At 40.8% G+C, this 22,289-nt stretch overlaps 1 protein-coding gene across 2 annotated transcripts in view; it reads left to right on the forward strand.

Annotated features, from left to right (window-relative positions):
• The window catches only part of LOC137139394 (protein bicaudal D homolog 2-like), a 37,317-nt gene extending 15,414 nt beyond the window's left edge, over positions 1-21,903 (forward strand). Inside the window, exons 3-11 of one of the 2 annotated variants that reach the window (XM_067526584.1) lie at positions 6,407-6,559; positions 7,250-7,464; positions 7,555-7,801; positions 9,269-9,526; positions 9,689-9,892; positions 9,987-10,535; positions 11,103-11,254; positions 16,145-16,379; positions 19,639-21,903. In XM_067526584.1, coding sequence (XP_067382685.1) covers positions 6,407-6,559; positions 7,250-7,464; positions 7,555-7,801; positions 9,269-9,526; positions 9,689-9,892; positions 9,987-10,535; positions 11,103-11,254; positions 16,145-16,379; positions 19,639-19,641 — 2,016 coding nt within the window. In that variant the 3' untranslated portion in view covers positions 19,642-21,903. Of the gene's footprint in view, positions 1-6,406; positions 6,560-7,249; positions 7,465-7,554; positions 7,802-9,268; positions 9,527-9,688; positions 9,893-9,986; positions 10,536-11,102; positions 11,255-16,144 lie in introns of both variants that reach the window. The other variant, XM_067526583.1, reaches the window with a different exon arrangement.
• Positions 21,904-22,289: the final 386 nt, after the last annotated feature.

Here is a 22,289-nt window from a genome sequence, read left to right on the forward strand (position 1 = left end):
GAAAGTTTCCCAATTTGTATTGAATAGAAGGAATAAAACTTTGTATCAAGAAGCAACGGAAGTGTCTAGTGAGAGCACCAGATGTGCTGTGTACATAATTTCTACATTTGTTCACTTTCAATACTTTCAGTAATGTCGTTGAAGCTTGTATTGTTTAGAGCGTGATTTCAGAGTCAACAAGTATATTTTTTGACCTGTTAAGACAGGACTAATTATACTGTAGTGACTAGGACAAAGACCAAACTGGTTGAAACAACGCCTTACCTTCGAGCCTAATGCGATTTCCTCCACCCCATATTGTGATCCAGGGTGGAGGTTTTTTTAATTACAGATAGAAAAAACATTAATGCCATGAAAATGCTCTGTTCTGAGAGACAACAAGATCATACATGAACAATTAAATCATTTTTATTCTTAATTTGTGTGAAACATTACCTGGGAATAGTGCTTAACCTATTGCTCCAGCTGTAACAGTAGTGCTACATCTCAATACAAAAACGTCCAACTCAGACAAGCCCTTTTACCTGGTGAATTCTTTTAACTGAAACTTGCCTCGCTGAACCATGATCAAGGGCATTCCCCTAACTTTTACACATTCTAGCAACTATATATATATTCCTTTCAATATCATAATGCAAACCTTTATTTTCTGTGCCCCTCTTCTATGCCCTCACACTTTAGAAAGTGTCTGACCTCCTCACTGCTGCCATTTAAATATACTGAGAGCTCAATCAGTCAACTACTTTGTCTATATTCTGAATTGTTGCATCATATTATTTTTTTGTCCAAATTTTTGCATGCTAAGTTAATCGATTCTGTAGGGGAAGGTGTAGTAAGAGCCTTCCCTCCACATAAAGTCTGGAGTCTTTGGGAGACAGCTGCTGATGTTTTCTGAGAGTCACTGCTTTAGACAGATGTCAGCAGCATATTTTACAGAGATTAGTCAAAATGCTTAAAAATGGCATGTCCCTCCTAGTGACTTAAGTTCGAGAAAGCTGCAGATTCCACTATAATTAGGTCAGCTACTGCTCAGCTCTGAATTCTAATTGCTGTAAGTTCAGCATAATAGAAACCAAATGTGCCTTACCAGACATGACATGATAGCCCCTAAATCATCCACATCATGTTATTTATATTTCCTTTATTTTAAAATTATTATTATAAAATTTGAGATGAAAAGGGAGTCCTTTTTTTTAATTTTTTTTTTGTCTGTGGATCCTATTCTACAGCTTTGTTTGTAACTGGCGTTTCACTGGTGGCATGTATGGTGGCCTTACTGCAGGTGCCATTTTCATTCTACACACCCTGATGCTGCACCATAAGGCCAAGCCAACTCCAATTGGCTAGATTATAAAGGGCTGGATTGTAAATCACCCCATGTATGAAAGATAACGACACCCTTCTAATGGCACTTCTGTTTGTGCAAAGAGGCCTGTGTGTGTGTGGCAAACAAATAGAAGGAGCCTGGCACTGAGGTTGGCATTGTGACCAGACTGACAGGGCTGAAAGAGGTCTTTGTCTCCTAGGTTTCAAATTAGCCAAAAAGCTTTGGCTGGAGGTGGGTGCTGGGTGATGATGAGAATTGAGAGAAAGAGGCCTAAAATCCGTTAGAGAAAGAGAAAAGCTTAATGAGAGTAAATTCAGCACGGTTGATGATGCTGTTTTTCTGTGACAGCATTGAGCCAGGAGATTGAATGGCTCCGTTTCACCATTAAATGCAACTGACAGTTGGGCAGCAACTGCTGCCTCTAGGTTGTCGAGGGTGAGAGTTTTCATGATGGCCATGTAGCTGACAGAAGGTTTTGGAAATGTGCTTTGGTTTTGTGGTTGTTTTTGTGGTTGTTTTGTAAGTCAAATAGCAATGAAAAGTAGCATAATTCCTCACATAGGCACTTCACTCAGTGTAAAATGGCTTTTGTCTCTGTACAAGCTGGTCAATTCACATTCATTTCAGTTACACAATATCAGCTGCATACATATGTCACATTTAAACCTTCCAGGCAGTCTCTCTTGCCAAACACGAATGCTACCTCCAACTGTCAATGAGCCATATATCACTGCTATGGTGTAGTCTACAGGATTAAACCTCCACAAAGAGCCTGTAACATTGTAAGGAGGTGCACTCTAATAGGCATGACTTCATTAAATTCAATTTCATGTCTAGAGAGGAATGTGACTACCGTGATGGCTGCCATTATCCTCTGAGAATGGGGATCCCCATTGCCTACCTCTCAGGAAATTATCTAGCAAAGTCAAAGATAACAACCATTGAGAAATGTTATCAGTGCAGTTTAGCCTCCCTTTTCACACTCAGTGAAAATTTAATATGTTTCTTGGTCCCGGCACACTATTTCCTGCAGTGCTCCCTTTATGCACATGCATCCCTCCAGATGCTGTTTCCTGTCCTGCATTTAAGAATTACCCTGAAATTGTTCACTTGTTCTGACACTTTTCTTTTACAGGCAAATATATATTATTTTATTTTTTATTTATTTTATAGACAAAAAGTCTGTCACCATAATGTAGAAGCTATTCAATGATGCTATGACTGTTTTATTTATTCTACGTCAATGACACAGTGGAGCTAGAGCTGTCACACATTGGGCTGCCCCCTAAGTTGAGTGTTGTTTCAGTTAAGTGTGGGGGATTGAGAGAGGGAAGTTATCTGCATTAATGGGATAAGTTTAAAAGGTTGAAAGGGAGCTAAGGTTTAAGCTCATTGCAAGGGAGACCCTTGTTGTTATTGCAATCAAATTGGTGTATAAAGCTGTAGGTGTTCAGGTGGTAAAGCAGAAGAGATGGACATGAAAGTAGAATCTCAGCCGTCATTGGATTGCTAAACCTTTACTTTGATCATTAAACGGTCAGAGCTGAGCTGTGTAGGATTTTCCCTGGATTTTCTTTTGACATAAGGCTATTGTAATAAGACTCCCAAAGGGCTCAGGGGTATTGGGGTCTATTGTCTGATTATTTCTTGTGACGTTAATACCAAGACAGATCACCTCATGGGATTTGACGCCAGGTGGGGATTTTGGAAAGACAAGTTTGGAAAATTGGTCTTACTTACTTTCTTACTTAACTGAAATAAAACATGAAGATGCGTGTGTATTTCTGTGGACACATGCTACTTTAAATTTTTAAATGTCCATATTCGCTAATGCTATTATACGGGAAAAAAACATCTGCTCTAAACCCTCCAGATGATTTCTGGATTCTGGGCTCTATGGCCAGATTGATGGCTATTTTTAGCCCTTAAAAGTGAATTCTAAAATACATTTAAAAGATTTTCCAATGATCCTGAATAAACCTAGTCTTTTGGTGTCAGCTTTAAGGAAGCTCTGAAAGTATGTGTGGATTTAAGCCCCTGGCTCGCTGCACTAAAGAGGTTTCCTGTGCCAGATCAATTGATCCTAATAAATCATCAATAAATGCACAACCAGGTGTACGCATTGACTTCAGCAAATGTATGTAAACATACTCATGTGCACAGTTCTTCATTCTCGTCAAAATGACCTTCAATTCACAAATTTACTCTGAACTGCAGTCAGGGATATTTTGACCTTGTTGGTTTTTCAATATTCACACACTGGACAAAGTAGCCAGAGACTTACAAGCTTCCTCTCATGTTGTATGTTTAATTATTTAATTGAATAGTGTGTCCTTGACTGTGTTTTCTGTCCCTAATGGAGTCTGGGTAGGCTGAATAGAGTGACAATGGCTTGCGGCAATGAGAAGGATAAAAGCAGATTTGCTTTCACCTATGTTCTTGACTCTGACAGTAGCCTCTAAGCTTCATTTGCTTTGCACTAAAGAAATTTGAGGGGGCATGGGGAGCTGTACTACATCAGTTAGAATTATTTTGCATCTCTCCAGAACGTAATCCTAGAATTTCATCAGGTCACGAATGTAGTCTGCACAGAATACCACAGAGTAACTAAAGATCTACAAACAGATGTAAATAGTATAAAATAATTATAGAATATTGCATTAATTGAGAGATATATGTCACACATGATGGAAATAAAGCTCAGTGTCAGTTGAAGAGAAAAAAGAGATCAAGGTGGAAATTGAAAAGTAGTTTACTTGAGTGATAGAAAAAGCTTTAGATTTGAAAATACAGTTTGTACAGTGCAGTTTATATATATATATATATACACACACACACACACACACACACACACACACACACACACACACACACACACACACACACACACACACACATACACACTTGTCCTCAGCATTCTTTTTAACCTCTTTCATACCTAACCTCCAGGCATGGTCACAAAACCCATTGTTTATACTACCACCCACTTTGAAGGGGAATGTCACATTTGGCTTTCTGTGTGTGGGTGTGTTCAAGCTGTAGACATCACCTGTGAAAGCACTAATGGCTACATACAGACCTGTGGTCATATGTGAGTTCTTAATAACAGGCTTTCTACTGGTGGCACTTCAGATGACCTTTAGAAAAACAGCCCAGTACCTAACAAGGACATACATACATACATACATCAGGATTAATCATACATTTGTAGGACAGGCATGCTTCCTTTTTCAAATTGGATTTACTTATTATAACAAGAACACATATCGCCTCTAGTGCGTTGATTATAATCAACATCTGTCAGGCATCAGTGCAATTTAACCTCACCCCCAGTCATTAAGGGAGTCAGTGTGTAGTAGAGGATGTGGAAGCAAGGTGAAAGGTCAAAACCCTATTATGCATTGTAATCAGATTGAAGGAGGGTCGTAATCAGGTTCAATCAGGGCCTGTATTTATTGAGACCAAACAGCACTGACCCTCCAGCTGAGGCACAGAACACTGACCACGAAGAGGCGTGGACAACCATCTGCTTTGTGAAGTGAAAAACAAGATTACTCCACTGATGAGATTATGTTGGAACTCTTTTTTTAAATTAATTGTATAAACATTGTCCAATTTTTCCAAAGCTGACAACCAAGTAACTAATTCAGTTTTGTTTTTCAGTGCACTCTCTCAAAAGTCAGCGTCACTGCATAGAGGCTTAATGGTAATGGTAGGACTCATCTGTATTATGTATTATTCAGTAATGCACCGACATCAGGGCTTTCATACAGCACCCACACTCATTAGACATGCGTAAAAACCCATGACATGCGTAAATGAATATGAATATAAATATCAGCCTCAACTCAGGATATATAGTGATTAATTATAACCAAAAAAGCAAATGAGGTGCATGTATGTTTCATCGGTGCGGATTGTCGGTGGATTTTTTTTACCCGTAAGATGAATTAGTAAGTGAATTCAAATTAAACAAAGAGCGAGAAAGACAAATTGTTTGTTGCACAATGTTCTCCTGTGTAATATTAACTACTGGAGTTTAGCTGTTTGTTACTAGTACTGCTTTAATGTATTACTTAATGTTTATATTAAGGCTAGAAATAGACCGTGAGAAAAAGATTGTCCTAATAAGAAACCATTGACTTTTCAGTTATTGGAAGGTGTCTAAGCACCGGGAGACCTGTCACCACCATCTTATTACCTGCTCTGTTTCTTGTGGGGGACTTTCACTTTCACTTTTCACTCACAGTACTTTTAAAACACTAGTTGAGTGGTAAATGATAAGCTTCTATAGCTTTATCCAAAGTATTTTACAATGTTGCTTCTCATTCACCGATTCACACACACCCACACACAGCAATGGCGCCTGCAATGCGAGGCTCTCACCTGATCCACCAGGAGCAATTTGATGTTAAATCTCTTGCTTAAGGAAGTGTCTGTGGACGACTGCCTTACCAACTGAGCTACAGCCATCAGTTCTACCTTATACCGTACTACCTGCTAGGTGAACACAATATTGACTTAGCTGCTTTTGTGTATTGCCTGTAGCACATAAAATTAACCTAGTAAAGATTAACAATGATCTAAAATGTGAAGGTTGTATAAAATAATGACTGATTTTTAGTTATTCAGTTAATGTTGATCAGTCCTCGTAATCTTCTATACAGTGAAGCGAGCCTAATCTAACTCCTCTGGCAATTTAGACCATTACAGTGCTTAGCAACAATTAAATGCCCAGCTCTATGAAAGAGATAAGTAGGCTTCAGCTGCTTTGGTGCCATCAGAGTTGGCTGGCTTGCCCACTTGTGGACCACTGCCCAGAGCGACACCTGGCAATTCTCTCTGGGATACGAGCAGGCACACAAACACACACGCACATACAACGTGTTTGACCAGATGGGAGCTCTTTCTTAACTAGCAAGATTTAGAGTGTTAACGAGCCGACGTGACACGAACAGTTACACTAAAGCAATGATATCCAATCAATTCCAATATCCCACTCTCAGTCAAACAAGATTAAAATAGTGGTTACTGACAGCTCTTCTCCTTCTTCCTCGGTCTACCTGATTTGGCCCACAGAACAGCCAGATGGTGGAGCTCCAGAGGAATCAGCTGCGGGATGACATCAAGGAGTACAAGTTCCGGGAGTCTCGTCTGCTCCAGGACTACACGGAACTGGAGGAGGAGAACATCTCGATGCAGAAGCAGGTCTCCATGCTTAAACAGAGCCAGGTGAGGATGTAGCAGTGCTGCAGGTCTACATGTGCAAAGTTGGAATAGTGTAAGTGGTGAGAGTGGTTGGGATGCAGTCATAAAACTGTATACTATAATACTGCCTATTGGTAGCCCTACAGGCCCTCCATTTAACACATCAGCACTAGGTGCATCTCATTCTGGAAATGATTAGGCTGCTAAACTTAGCCTGAATACTTTAATATTAAGATTTAATTATGATAAAATTATGATAATGTAGCAATATGCTTCACAGTAGATCCAAACAGGTAATGGCATACCTTTATTTGAAAAGATGAAAATATCCCCACATTCACATCTACAAGAAAAACAGAACTGAATTTCCAAGTAGAATATATGATTGGTTGGAGTTGTCAATGCTGTCTATAAGGCATTTGTGTCTTTCATTATGGTTTTTATGGTTTTTTTTATCATGGGGGTAAAACAGCAGTGATTCTTGCTTTAGACTACAGATATATATAAAAATACCTCAAACTGTTAACTTAAAAACAGTTAGAAATGAAAATGTAATTAATATTTATTAATTAATAATTAATATTAATATTATTTTTTTGTCCAGTTTGTTTGCAACACATGAACCAGCCTGACAGTTCATTTTTATTCAGGTTGCATCTAACTAATCTATTTATCTGGGAATTCAAAAGTGGTTTCTTCTCCTACGATACCCAGGTGGAGTTCGAGGGTTTAAAGCATGAGATCCGTCGTCTGGAAGAGGATACTCAGTTCCTGAACAGCCAGCTGGAAGATGCCGTCCGCCTGAAAGAGATCGCTGAGAGGCAGCTAGCCGAGGCCCTGGAGACCATAAAGACTGAACGTGAATTGAAAGCTTCTCTGAGGAAAGAGCTTTCCCACTACATGAGCATTGGAGACACTCTGTACCACAGGTATAAAAAAAAAAAAAAAGCTAGAAACTAGATGCTTACAGACTTCAGCCCACACTATAATGAGCACTAAATACCATCATTTTCCCTCAGCCCACTTAGCATCTCTCTCGATGGCCTGAAGTTCAGTGACGACGCTGCCACTGAACCGAACAATGATGAGGCTCTTTACGGATTTGAGAATGGCTTCAACAAACTGGCCAATGCCATTACCGATGACAACCGCATCTCCACACCCCAGAATGCAGAACTGTTCCGTCCAGCACCCAGCCTCGTCGATGACCTCCTGAGCGAACTTAACATCTCAGAGATCCAGAAGCTCAAACAGCAGCTGATGCAGGTTTGCTCTTAATCACCATGCTTTGATTGTAATGTAAATGACTGGTTTCAGCAGTATTTGTGTTCAGAAGAGACAAAATAAATAGTAGTCTAATGAGAATCAAAACAAAATAGATTGAATCTAGTCTGGAGGTTTGTTTGAAGGAGTGAGTCAGTGGAATGTTTGGGACTAGATCCTGACCTAGGCTGCTGCTGAGATGTAAATCCCCTTATAGTAAAGTTAATCCAGGGAGACTCACAAACAGGTTCCAATGGGCTGCAAGGCAGCGGGTGGTGGCACCAAAGGGCCTGCCATCTGCTTGCTCATCACCCCATGAGTCCAAGGCCACGCCTGATTGGGCACCCTGGTTACCAGAAAGTACTTGAAACTTGTGGATAATGATTGTTTTGAAGTCAAAGGATTAAGGGTTTTTTTTGTCTTCTTTCTTCATCAAACATAAACATGGTGCTGGATGTGTGAACTTGCGTTGCGTCAGTGCTACCCTGCTATTAGCACAATCGTAGTTTTCAACCTGATGACTGTGGGGGTGAAGCTGGCAGTCTGGGACAAAGCCCTCTGTTTGACACAACCCCATAATATGTCATGCTACCATAGGCTACCTTCCAGGTTTCTTTCTCCAACTTACTGACTGAAATTCAAAACAATGAAACCCCATCCTCAGGTTTCCTACCTTATTTTTAATATTGATTAGATCCTAAGTTAGCATTTTCCAGACATGGGTATCTCTGGCTAGCTAAAACATCCAGTATGGATTTTGCAGCCGTGAGATGGGCAATGATGTGGGTGCCTGTCCACAAACCCTCTTCTAAACTCCAGTGATGTCATTCAGAATTAGGCTGTGATTAAAATATTCTCACTTGTCATGATGAAGGGATTAGTTTCCACAGTATCTTTATTTCGTTCACAGACATTTTGCATGACAAGTGAAATTTGATATAAAGCAGTGCTAGAATAGTCCATTCATCAACATGGCAAACCCTGTTTATTAAGCATGCCATGCTTATTCTACAATTACTGAGCAGTGTACATTCTGCTTCATTAAAAAATGTATGCAGAAGTGCATGACCATGATGCTTATATTACTTACAGATCAGCTCCTAAAATATCTTGGTGCTTATATCAGCACAATTGTGTACCAGTGTGTAAGTCGACCTGCCCAACGTCCATGCCAACACTGAACTGAACTGAGTCCAGCAAATTGTCAAGGTCATCCTCTGATGCTGTACTATTGTGCAATGATCCTGTCATAGCTTGGCATCACAGACCTGGTTGTGGTTAGAGTTAGGTTAGATTTATCATAATCTTTTAAGTTCAAACCAAGAATGATTCAAATTCAAGGACTTTACTCCTGAAATTACATAGGTGCATTAAGCCAAGAAAAGCATTCTACCTTCATCATAAAATGTACAGTATGGTGATCTCACATGTCATTGCTTTTTGTGCCTCTTCATCTCTCTTCATCCTCAGATGGAGCGTGAGAAGGTCAACTTGCTGTCCACCCTTCAGGATTCCCAGAAACAGCTGGAGCAGGCGCATGGTGCTCTGTCAGAGCATCAGGAAAAGGTCAACCGCCTCACAGAGAACCTTAATGCTATCCGCAAGCTCCAGGCCAGCAAGGAGCGTCAGTCTGCCTTGGACAATGAGAAAGAACGTGATAGTCATGAAGATGGAGACTACTACGAGGTAGACATCAACGGACCTGAGATACTAGAGTGCAAATACAAGGTAATTGCCTTCTAGTAGATGACAGTGGACACCACAAATCTTCAGTACGATTCACATTACCATTGGATTAGCTAATCTAAATGACATACATTTAGAGGACATCAAATGTCTTGCAATGCATTTTGGCTTCATTTATACTTAACAATTGATTTCCCTTTCTAGGTTGCCGTTTCTGAGGCAGGAGAACTGAAGGAAGAACTGAAGACTCTGAAAGCTGAATACCAGGCCTGCCAGTCACGTTACGAAGAGGAGCGCACTCGTCTGGAGAATGATGTCACAACACTAGGAGACAAGCTGGAAATTCTGGAGAAAATTAGTCAGGCAGAAAGAGCAGAGAAGGCTAAGCTAGAGAAGGAGCTGCGCAAGGTGAGACGATGACATTCTACTAAATGATGGGATCTGTGTTTTTAGTTAGACAGAAACATGACTAGCTGGTTAATTTCGCTTTGTTTGTCCTCAGTTGAGCGATGTGGCAGGTGAATCCCAAGGTAGCCTGAGTGTGGCACAGGATGAGCTAGTCACCTTCAGTGAGGAACTAGCCACCCTCTACAACCACGTCTGCATGTGCAACAACGAGACGCCCAACCGTGTCATGCTTGACTTCTACAAGGAAGGCAAGGGTGGTCGGAGCAGCCCAGAAGGACGTGGGCGCCGCTCTCCTATTTTGCTCACAAAAGGGCTCTTCCCTGAACCTGGTAAGGCTGACCTTAGTGATGGAGCCCATTCTCCAGTCTCCTCCTTGCCCTCTCCTGTGTCCGACCACCGCCGCGAGCCCATGAACATCTACAATCTGGTGGCCATTATCAGAGACCAGATTAAGCACCTGCAGCTGGCTGTGGACCGCACAACTGAGCTGTCACGACAGAGGGTGGCCTCTCTGGAGCTTGGTACTGTGGCCGACAAGGACAAGGAAGCCTGCATGGAAGAGATTCTCAAATTAAAGTCCCTGCTCAGCACCAAGAGGGAACAGATTGCTACTCTGAGGACTGTGCTGAAGGCCAACAAGCAGGTCAGTTGATCTGTTTTTTTCTTTTCCAGTCCACGTATCTATTTAACTAAGGTGGTATCACTGCCAGACACTTGTGGGTTCTCCTTGAAGGACAGAAACAGAAAAAGAGGATATTACGCTATTTCAGTTCTGTTCAGCTGTTGTAACAAATGTGTTGTAGAATGTGACGTGATAACAAACACTGGTGGAGGCAGCAGCAGTCCTATGGTGACAGCTGCCCAAAGTATCTGTATATTTAGGTTTGAAAAACAGTCCAGAACCCAAAGATAGAGTGTGTGTGTGTGCAGTTGCTCTGGTAGCCCTTCAAAGTGTGTGTGTGGTTATCCAGTGTCCATTAGAGCCTAGAAATTAAACCTCCTAATAAACCACAAACCTATGGCTTTTAACTACTAACTAACTAACAATCGTAGGAAAACCAGATCACTGGGTCAATTTATTAATGTGTGAGCATTACAGAAATGTTGGTTATGTGCTCTATATTAACAAACTATTTAAGACAGGAATTGCTATACACCCGTGATGTCTTTGTGCTGCTTTGACACTTTTGATGATTTTGTTCACCCACAGACAGCTGAAGTTGCGCTGGCCAATCTGAAGAGCAAGTATGAGAACGAGAAGGCCATGGTGACTGAGACCATGATGAAACTAAGGAATGAGCTCAAAGCACTGAAGGAAGATGCTGCCACCTTTTCTTCACTCCGAGCTATGTTTGCCACACGGTAAGAACGTACCCTTATCTGCATGGAGTGTAAAAATCTTACACATCATGCTCATATCAGACACACACTAATTTCTCCAACATTCCACTTTATCCTCCCAATATGTTTGCCCACTTGGTGCATAAGCTGTCTTTGTTCATTACCACTATGGTGTGACATGAGGACCACTTTTAGTTTGATAGAGTGGGAGTGTGGACATTTTAAAAAAGTAAGGAGACTTTTAGTGCTCTTCACTTTTTGGCACGACTTCCATGGGTTGTTTGAGGATTAAGACTTGCTTTAAAGGTTTAGGTTAGAGGAACGGTTTGGGTTAAGCATGTAGTTGTAATAGTAGAGTTAGGGTAAGAGGCTGGGAAACGCATTATCTCAATGAGTGTTCTCGCAAACATAGATGTCCGTGTGTGTGTGTGTGTGTGTGTGTGTGTGTGTATGAGAAATAGGCTGACACACACTAATCTTTTCTGATTCCAAAAAGAAGCCGGTCAAAGGTTCTGTATAATCCCACCTTATCTTGGTCTGGATTACACATTTACCCCTTAACAGAAATGTTCATACACAGCTTGTTTGTTTTTTTATGTGTGTTTGCATGTATATTGAGAATGGCAAGAAATCAGTGATTGCATTTGTAAGGCCACTTGTGTTTACTTTTAAATTACTGATTCCGTGATGGATCCACAACCTACTTTCTGAGTTGTTTTTTCTTTCTGTGGTTTTTATTTTTAATTGTTGATGCCAGTTTGTCCTGAAAAATATCAGCTATGGTCCAGATGGCTGGATCCTGATACTGAGACAGTCTTTTTTTCTGCATTTAAGACTCCTACGCAATCCACAGCACAGCTCAAGCTGTGCAGAGACAGGAGAGGTGGAGGAGGAGGGTAGGGAGTGGGGACAGTATTGTAGAACAAGGGTTACAGAGACATAGAAAAATGTGTATGCAACCCTGCATCCTCATCTAACCTATACAGTAATTCAATACTTATCACTGATATCACTGACTGAAGTAACTCTGCAGTGTCTAATCAATTAGTAACAGGGGTAAACCTCTGCTGTCTGCAAATACAAGTGTGTGTAAGGAAGGTTTTTTAAGCACTGCAGAGCCAGGTGGTTGAAGCAGTGGATCTCAAGCGTTGTCGTTAAGGAACCCTATACTGCTTTTTTCCCAGCTATTCCAGCACTACCCATTGCTGAATGCTTGATCATCAGTCAGACAGAAGCTGGAAGATACCACTTCATTTTGTGGTTACTCACACCACCTTGATCTAACATAATATCTTCTAACATCTGATTGACTGAATACCCTTGATCTAGCTAATTCACAGTGGGTAGGGTAGGAATAGATGGAAAACAAGCAGGACCAGGATTGAGAACCCCTGGGTTAGAGGAGATATGCGTAATACTGAACTATATGGACCAAAGGAAGTCAGTGCTGATAAGGAACCACTTCTTGCTTCTGATAATGACAGTATTTTACCCTTAACTGGCCCATGAGTTGTATATCTTTTTACACCAATGTAGCATGTTTGGTTTCAAGAGGCAGAGCCATTGTTATGCGTTTCTTTCCTTTAGTGTCCTCTGCTAGAGACACCTATTGACAACACATAGAGCATTCCTGTTTACTATCTACATCTACACTGTGGTTTTCTTCCTTGTTCACCAAGTAGCTCCCCTATATCTTCCTTGATGTGTTTTTTTTTTTAGGATTCAACCCTAGTAGTCACTTTTCTGCAGCCTATGCATGTATTAGATTCAGTCTGTTAGGATTCTGTAAAGGATTCACGTATTGGTATGTAAATTCTGTGCTATACCGACAGAGTTGGGTCAGGGGACTCTTAGGGGAGCTTAGGGGTTTCGTCTTTTCCCACACTTCCCCCCTGCTTTGTATCGCCCCTTCCATCCTTCCTCACAAGCAAACACACGGCTCTCTAGTCATCTGGAAAAGAAGGAGAGGAAGGGGCCTGATTTGACAGTCTATTTCTCTGAGAAAGTCTGTAAAAGCCGATTTTTTAAAATGTGGAAAACTTGACACAAATGTATAGTCTTTGACAAAGGGTAAGACAACTGGAATGTGAAAGAGGTTTTAGTTTTTTTGTGTGAGCCTTTGTTTGATGTTCTCTTATAGACTAGAGATACTTGAGAATGAATAGGAAAGCTGAATGTTTGTGTATGTGCTTCTTTACGTGTTTCTGTGTGTCTCTCCAGCTGCAGCTTCTGGTGTCATGTTAAGAGTAAGCGCCTCCCTCTAACAGTCCAAAGACATGCCCCGACATGGTCTCAGCTACAGCTCATACTGTTTAACAGTCAAACCATTAGCCCAAGTCACATAAACTCCTCAAACATACACCCCCAGTCATCCTGCTGTTCAGTGGCTAGTTTTATTTTCGGTCTATTGTTTCTTCAATTTCCTACCTCCTCCTCCTGTTCTCACTATGAAATCCATCTTGCCGTGACCAATCGAGTTCCAGACAAGGCCACAGTGGAAGAGGTTGTTTGTGCGTACATGTGTCTGTAAGTGTTTGTGGACGTAAGGCATTATTGGTATTTTGTTTATTTTAATTTTGAATATTGCAAAAGTTGTGGTTTCCTTGTGCAGCCATAAATGCTATTTGTGAATGTAAATCATCACAGCAAAATGCAAAAAAAGTTCTTGATTGTCATAGTGAATACGACTGTTCATCCTCAAAAGCCCAGCAGCCGCCTCCTGGCCCCCTCAGCCATTGTGACACCACTCCCCATCAGCAGGGCAGAAGACGTCTATTGTATCATTCCAGTCCCTAGAATAGACTCCTCTGTTTTTCCCGGGAAAAGTACACATCCCCTTACCCCCCAGTTAAGAGTGGCTGAACCATCTGAAGACACACCACCCCCCTGATCCCAGGTCGTCTCCCCTTTTCACACTGGGTTTAATGAAGCCGCACTGATCCCTATTGTCTCGGTGTGTGTTCCACTGGGAATTAAACTGCATACACAAAAGGGGAGGGTATAGTTTATGTTTGTATGGTGGTCTGACAAGGCCAGAGTTCATATGGCACACAACCACATGCAGCCCCACACACAGAAAAAACATCTGCAGTTACTTTTGGTCCCAGATTCTGCCTGCAAGACAACAAAACTTAATTTACTAGTGAGTTTAGACAATTTAAAATGTTCCTTCCCATAGTAAATAAAAACAAGAAAAAGGCTTTTATAACGTGACTAAGGAAAGTTAGAGATATATTTTCAAATAACATTTGAGGCAGTCACTAACCACTGACCAAACAATAACAGATCTCACATACCTTCTGGAAAAGTGACAGTTGTAGCTCACAGAAATTGTAACACAATACACAAACACCATGACATAACTTAGATTTCTACATTCTTGTGGTTTTCCAAAGGTTAAAAGAGTTTTTGGACTGTCAGTACATGTTGGGCACTCCCCAAAGAAGTAAAGACTTTAATAACAAAACGATTAAAGGGAGTACGGTGAGGCCACCTACCAGGTACATTGTGACTGAATGGTTTTGGTGCTACACAGTTGGAAGATTCAACAAAGCTGAAAAAAATAACCAACCCCTCCCTTTGTAGAGGTGTGTCTGTCATTACTGAAAAATATCGCTCAGATTGCTATGTTAGCGACACAGAAAGAAGGGATGAACAAGATAAGTATGTAGAAAGTGAGTGATGCAGATAGACAGGCGCAGACAACAGCAAAGGGGCAATGAAGGGAAAAAAAGCATTCAGTAGATTCAGAGTGAGAAGAGAGGATGTGATTAAGGGCAATGAAAGAGAAAGTGGCCCGTGGAAAAGGAAGGGTATGAGTAAGAAAATGACAGCAGTCAAGGAGTGGAGATATAACCCCCAAGCCACTACCACCTCCAGAAACCTTTTTGTGACCTAGTTTTATCCCCTCTCCAGCCTTAGACAAACACACATAGAAGGGCCTAGGAAGAGAAGTTATCATGCAGCAGTGCAATGATATGGAGCAGTTAATAGACAGACTTAGAGATGAGAGATGGAAGAGATGGATAGAAGTGATACCGTCTCACTCCCACTGGAAATGTGGCGATCAGGTGTGAACAGTTAAAGCTCAGAGCAGTGATCCACATTCCTTTCTTTGACATTTCCATTTCTCTGCCTTCTCCCATCCTGTTCCTCAGGTGACGTACATAGAATGTTCTCATTGACCCTCCGAGGTTAATGCTGTTAACCTATGTGTATACGATCTATTCTTAACTTTCACTGCACATACACTGCTCTTGCATTTAGATGTCTCGCTTGTTAATATTATTTGCACAGTTTAGCAGCAGCCACATCCACCAAAAACCATAAATAAAAATAAAAATCTCAAAATCAACACAATAGTTAAGTTAAATTTGGTATGATGTGACTTGTGTTGAAATAAGTTTTATCATATCTAAAGACATTCACTATGTTGCAGTATTCGGTCAATTCAAGTTTTTGAGTAATTTGCAAAATGTGCATTCATGTGATTCAAAATGAATTGAGAGAATGTTATTTGTAAAGTTTGAAGATAATATAATAATGCAGAACCCCTGCAGGTCTTGTGAGGTCTGTACTGTGTGGACCAATGGCTCCACTTGGTGGCTGTAATAACGCTGTGTAACAAGGTAAAAGGTCATGGTCAAAGTAATTCATTTTCAGTTGTTTTAGTCTTTGATTGTCGGTATCTCAAACATGTGGCTTGGATACGCATGTGATGATTGTAGATTATTTGTAGCTTTAATGCAAACATAACAGAAAGCTAATAAACTATTTTCTCTACTGTCATAGACTGTGGTATTATTGAAAGGGACAGTGCCCCCTGGTGGTTTGACACCGGAAATTATTGGTGTTTTTGGCTCTGAAAATGAAATATACACATGCCTAATGCTACAATTTTCTCTCTTGTAGCTGTGATGAATATGTCACCCAGCTGGATGAGATGCAGAGACAGCTGGCTGCAGCAGAGGATGAGAAAAAGACCCTTAACTCGCTGCTGCGGATGGCCATCCAACAGAAACTGGCCCTGACACAGCGCCTGGAGGACCTGGAGTTTGACCATGAGCAGACACGCCGGGGAGGCAACACCGGACGGGCCAAAGCACGCAACAAGTCCACTACCAGCACCACCAACAACAACCCCCACGTAAGTCCGAGTCTCACCTGCCCTGTCTCCAGTCGACCAGAGCACAACAATGCTGTGCCCAGTGGCATTCTGGGAGGCCCCGTGGTCTTTTGCAGCGAGAAGTACAAGATCTACTGCGACTGAGGAGGCTAACAAGTCCGCAAGGGACTGCTGTGTACAGAGGGGAGGGGGCCTACGGGCCGGACCCTCCCTGTCTTAGTGTTAAAGAGCCCCACTCGCTCGCTTAACTCCCTAGCCAGTCTGCGCTCCTCTAGGGACTGCTGTGTGACTAACTGGCTGCTTGTGTGTGCTAGTGTAAACGCTTAGGGGAATGCAGATGTATGTACAGTGTGCACTAGATGTTTGGACTGTAGTAGACATATATGGCATGTGGATTATTGGGCCCTGGTTATATTGGGGATTTTGTGGATGTTATGGAGTGTCTATTCTTTCCGCTGTCGTGGTGCTGTACGTATGATGTATAAAGCGACAGCTTCCATGCTTGTTTGTTCTGGTCCCCTGAGTGTATTGCCTGGTAACAATAACACATTGTGTGGGCAGGGACATGTAAAGAAGATGTCAGTCTGATTGTGACTAAACATGACATCCTCGGATCTTTTACTCTTCTGTCGGCATTGGTGCTCCTTTACAAGAAAGCCCCCTTCTCTTCCTCTGCCTCTTCGTCCTGCTCCCACAGGACTGACCTGCATCCAGCAGCCCACTGTTCAATCAGGTCACTCTTAAATGTTTACAAGACAATAGAGGAACTAAAATATGCAATCTCCCTCTGCTTTCTCGCTAGGGGAGCACAGTGTGATTCTTCATGTATTCAAAAACTAATAAGTGGTTTGATAGCTTAATGATGGAATTGTCTGGGCAGAAAAGGAGCACCTGTGACCATTTCAGGATTATTTTAATGCTGTGACGCTAGTACACCAATACAGTTTTATCAGTAGAATCGCATGGCTTTTTCAGCTGAAAATGCTTACAAGCTTTTTAACTGTTTTTCTGTTGTCAATAGAGTGGTACAACGGAAACTTGTGTACTACAGGGCTCTACATTGTAAAAACAGGGGTTATTTGGTGTCTGGTGAGAAACAGGAGGGCTATCTAGTCCATGTGACCCATTATGTTGGGATGGATTTTTTTCAGAGCCATATTATAGTGGAACGTTTGACAAATCGATCTCCATACCCAAATTAAGTGCACTTCAGCATTGGTGCCTCAGGATCGTACTTCTATCAAAAATGATATAATTACTGTGAACGTAAATACAATATAGTTTTGATCAAATATGATTTTTGAAATATGGAGTAAATCCTAAAAGAGCACAAATCAAAAAGGCACACACATCTGGATAATAAATCAAAACAATGAAGAAGAAAAAACAACCAACCGCTTGGCAAAAGTGCCTGTCAACCCAAACATTTGATATATTATCTGTTGATGTAAAGCCCTGTCCTTGTGTCTCATCTTAAGCTAACTCTGTTCTTTTTCTTCTCTCCCTTCATCCTCCATCTCCTATTTTTGAGATATCTCTCCTAGCTTCCTACTCATTTCTGTGTGTTAATGTGGCTGAATAACCATTTTCTTCATGTCGCTCATCTGTGTCTTGTCACTCTGTCACCCTAATGACCTTCTCTCTTATAGATTGTCAGCAGCTTGCTCCCCCAGCATCAACACTCACCCTTTAACTAGAATGAGGAATTGTGGGGAAAATTGTCCTCTGAATATTTTTGTCAGGTAACGTCCTCACGCATGTGGTATTCCTGATTTCTGCCTGTGTGTATATCAGCACTGAAGTGAGGGGCCCTCATGTGTGTATTATGTTTTTAACCTTTGCAAATGGAGGGTCACCCTTCTTTTTCTGTGTTTAGTGCGTGAGGACAACGTGATGTACTGTTTTAAAATGAAAAATAGCTTTAACCCTTTGCAAGCTAGCATTACGCAAATAAGAAAAATATAAGTGGGGCTTGTGTTTAATAAATCCATGTACTGCTTGTGGAACATAGAAACATTAGCTTTACGATGCTAAAAGCAGGGTTGATGTGAGGAAATCCTGCAAGATTTCTCAAATTATGCGTTTTCTACTACTACTACTAAGCTATAAATTATACTTTATATTCTTAATATGATCTTATTCAGGTTGTAATCTTGCAGGATCTTACTACAGTATTATTTCCTCTCGAATATAGAGAGAGGGAGCTCATTTATTCCTTCAGAAATAAAGAACAGCAGCAGTCAACCCTGCTTAAATGTGCATCCATAAGTGACAGCACACAGCACGGAGACGAGGCTATCAAAAAAGAAAAACAACCTCCTTAGAGGTTAATCACTCTTATGTTTGACATTTAACTTACAATATAAGTGCGATATATATTCTGTTTCTGTTTGCGCTGACGGAGAAAAGGTTTGAGGCGCAGAGGGTGGAGAACTGCTCATGTTATAAGCCAGCTCCCGAGAGAGGGGATAAGAAAGCTGGTGAAGGAAGACAGATGTCTGGCTGAGACTCTGATACTGTGGAGAAATGTGTCCAGGGGTCTCCTGTGGGAGAAACCCCTGGAAAAAAAAAATTTGGAGACTGGTTGCTTAATCGACCAGAGGACATTGATTCAAATTAGTTGAGCCCCTGACCCTTTCCCTTGCTTAAATCGACCCCAGGATGTGATTGTGACCAGAAACCTTCTCCCTACATACATGACTCCCCACTTTGCTCCACCTAGTTTGAAATCAATGTCTAGCTTATCTGGTGTCATAATAGCACACCACCTAAAAGCTCCTCCTACCTCTGCTTGCAGGCTCCTCCCACTTCACCTTCCGGTTTTTATTTTATTTTATTTTATATTATTGGTTGGGTTTTCCCATGATGCATTTAATTTCTGGTTTCTGTTAAGCCTGCATGTCAAAAACAACAACCATATAACTTACATGGCATTGAAAAAAGACCCATCTCCTTTGACCTTGGTGGTGGGATGTGGCTTCAAATCTGTCCTTTGAATGAAAGTTTATGGTACTTGTGAGTCATTAGCTTCTTAACCTCACCTGCAGGGTGACTTGTGGTAAATGTGCTTTCACATCTGCCCCTTACAAACATATTGAAAATGTTGAAGCAACAGAAAAGTTCCCTACATAACATCAGCTGCATAACACTGGCTTCTGTTGCTTTGACTAACTACAGCTGCCATCTATTTTGCCTGTGTGGCTGCTGACCATGTTAATAGTTAATAGCTCGAAATTGACCAGTAATGCTAATGCTGATTGTTTGTTTCTCCGTTTTGCAGTAAATTACAGTAGTTCTGCATGGATGATGAAGTGCCAACACAAGATCCATTCTCACAGCTGATTAAGTTCGCCGAAAAGGGTTAGCTCTATAGGGTATTTGGACTTGAGGACAAAAGAAAACTGCCATGACAGCAACACATGAGTGAAAACACACATTTTTAAGTCAAATCGCCTGTCCTTCCCTTTCCATTTTGTACACTTGGCCTCACTTTTGTGTGTTCCTGCTGCTGGAAGCCAATTTCTCACAAGTTCGATAAAATTCTGACCAGAGTATGTGATTGGCTAATTTAACCCTGCAATAACAAGCAAGAGGACATGGGTTGATTTTCAGTGTAAAGCAAAAACCCATTTTGTCTGATTTCCTCTCTTTTTTTGGTTTTGTTGGTTTTATTTTGTTTTTGTTTTAGTTTGTTTTCTTAATCTGTGCACTTTTATTATATAGGAATATAACAGACTATTTTTAACCGAAAGGAAAATAAGGTGGTACTCTGGTTTGTGACACCATAGGATTACATGTTCTTCTGAAATCCTCGTGATTTTAAAGAGAATATTTACTCTAGTAAAGGCTCCACAAACCACAGACCTACTATTATGACTATATCTCCAAGATTTTATTCATAAAATAATCATTATTAACTTGTTTTGTTACATTTGCATCATACATTATGTTATGCTGTTGGGTTTCTCTTGTTTGTTCTACTGCCATGTTCTCTGCAAAAAAAAAATCCAGGGTGATCAAATTCTGGGGTTTTTCATGTATTTATTATTCCTAGGAATAGTTGAAAATAACTAAATGAAACTTGACAACGCTCTGAATCCGATAGGTAAGTTGTGTTTTGGGAAACGTTCGAGTGATATGATTTGCTTTTCCTAGCTTCTTACCGAGGGCGTTCCAGTGAAAAGGGATCACTGACTTTCAGAATTCTCTGCAAGTGCAACAATTAAATTCCAAATTGGAATTGTTTCATTCTCTCTTCATTTATCGTGCCATATCTTGGTACACTGTTTAGCATGAAAAGACTCAAGACTCAAGAAAGAAGACAAGCTGTCACTGAGGAACGTTTAATTCAGGCCATGGCTCTCCATGTGGGTGCTGGGGTTTTGTTTTTGGTTTGTTTTGTTCTTTGTCTCTGACCAGTAGTGCCTTTCATTGTTTCAAGGGAGAATCTTAGACTAGTGTTTTATGTTTTCTTTTTTTATATAATATAGGTGCGGACTTTGGGTTCAAAACGACTGTGAGCAGCAATAAGTGCAAAGGGAATTTGCCCCCTTTCTGCATGAGTGAGATGATAGTTTTGAAATTAGATCAATAAAAAAATTGTATTGAATTCTGTATGTCAGTGATCCACTAAAAATTCAGGGGTATTAAGAAAAGGTGTTTTTTATCAAACGGTGGGAACCAAAAGAAATCCCTTTGGCCTCCTGTTAATGAACAAAATGCTCCAAGCATCTCTAATGTGTTGGGGTAGATCAGTGTACTATTGGAAACATCTACGTATCTCTAGCTTTGTTTGGTGAAGGTGATGTAATATCAATAGTATTGTTGGAAAAAAATGTGCAGAGAGCGCATATTTTTCATTTGTCCAATTTTGTTTGTTGATGTTTTTTATTATTGAATCTTTTTTACATCATCTTTGAGCATTATGTTTTCAGAAAACAGAAAACAAAATAAGCATCAACAAGCTTGAATAGTGCCATCATAGCCAATGCTTGTTTGTTGAGGCATTAAAGTTACCAATACGGTCAGAAGCTTAAGAGATAAAGTGCAATTCAGATACTGTTTTACATTAAAAAAAAAGGTTTTCTGTTTGCTGGAAGCAAAAGCATTGTGATAATAAAATTAGCTGTGCAAACTTTATATTGTCATATTGTGTTTCAGTATTGATCCATAATGAGAGTTTGATATCTTTATATGAAATAATGACTTCACCTGTATGTTTGTATTTATTTGAATTGTCATGCAGTACTGTATTCTTATCAATAATGTGCATTATGATTAGTGGCATATTGATTACAGCTAAATGTCATATGCATGTTTCTCAGTAATGGGACCTTTACACAGAACTGAAAACAAACATGTAAACTTTGTAAGGGTGTTAAAAAATAAAAAATGTGGGGTGTGGGGGGCACAAGAGTCAATTCTGGTTTGTTACTGCTGAATTAATCCCGTAAAAGTATTTTGTTTGTTTTCTAGTAGAGAGGTGGTGTGTCTGTGTAAAGGTAGTCATACTGGCTAAAATCAATAAATGTGACTTAAGTTCCAAGGTGTCTGGTGTCTTTATTTATAGCTCCTTCACAGCAGCAGCAGATAAAGAGTTAACTGGTGAAGGATACGGTCTGCCGCCCCAGTGTCTCTTCAGAGCGTTCCCAGCTGGAAGCTAGGGGCAGGGGAACTTCCCAGCTGTCTGAGCAGCTCCAGGACATGATCACATTTCGCACAATGCACAAAAACACATCCACCACCTTCCCCCCCCCTTCAGACCCTTCTGTATCTCACCCTGTGTTTCCTCTGCTGTTTCACTTAAATCTCACTCCTCCCTCTCCCTCCTCTGCCTTTCTAAGTTTCCTTTCCCTTCCTTCCCTCTCCCAGCCTCCTGGAGATGCGCCCATGCACTGATCAGAGCCAGTTTCTGTTGACCTTTTGGTACAC

Source organism: Channa argus, chromosome 13 (genome assembly GCF_033026475.1).
Source record: "Channa argus isolate prfri chromosome 13, Channa argus male v1.0, whole genome shotgun sequence".
Classification (NCBI taxonomy): domain Eukaryota; kingdom Metazoa; phylum Chordata; class Actinopteri; order Anabantiformes; family Channidae; genus Channa; species Channa argus.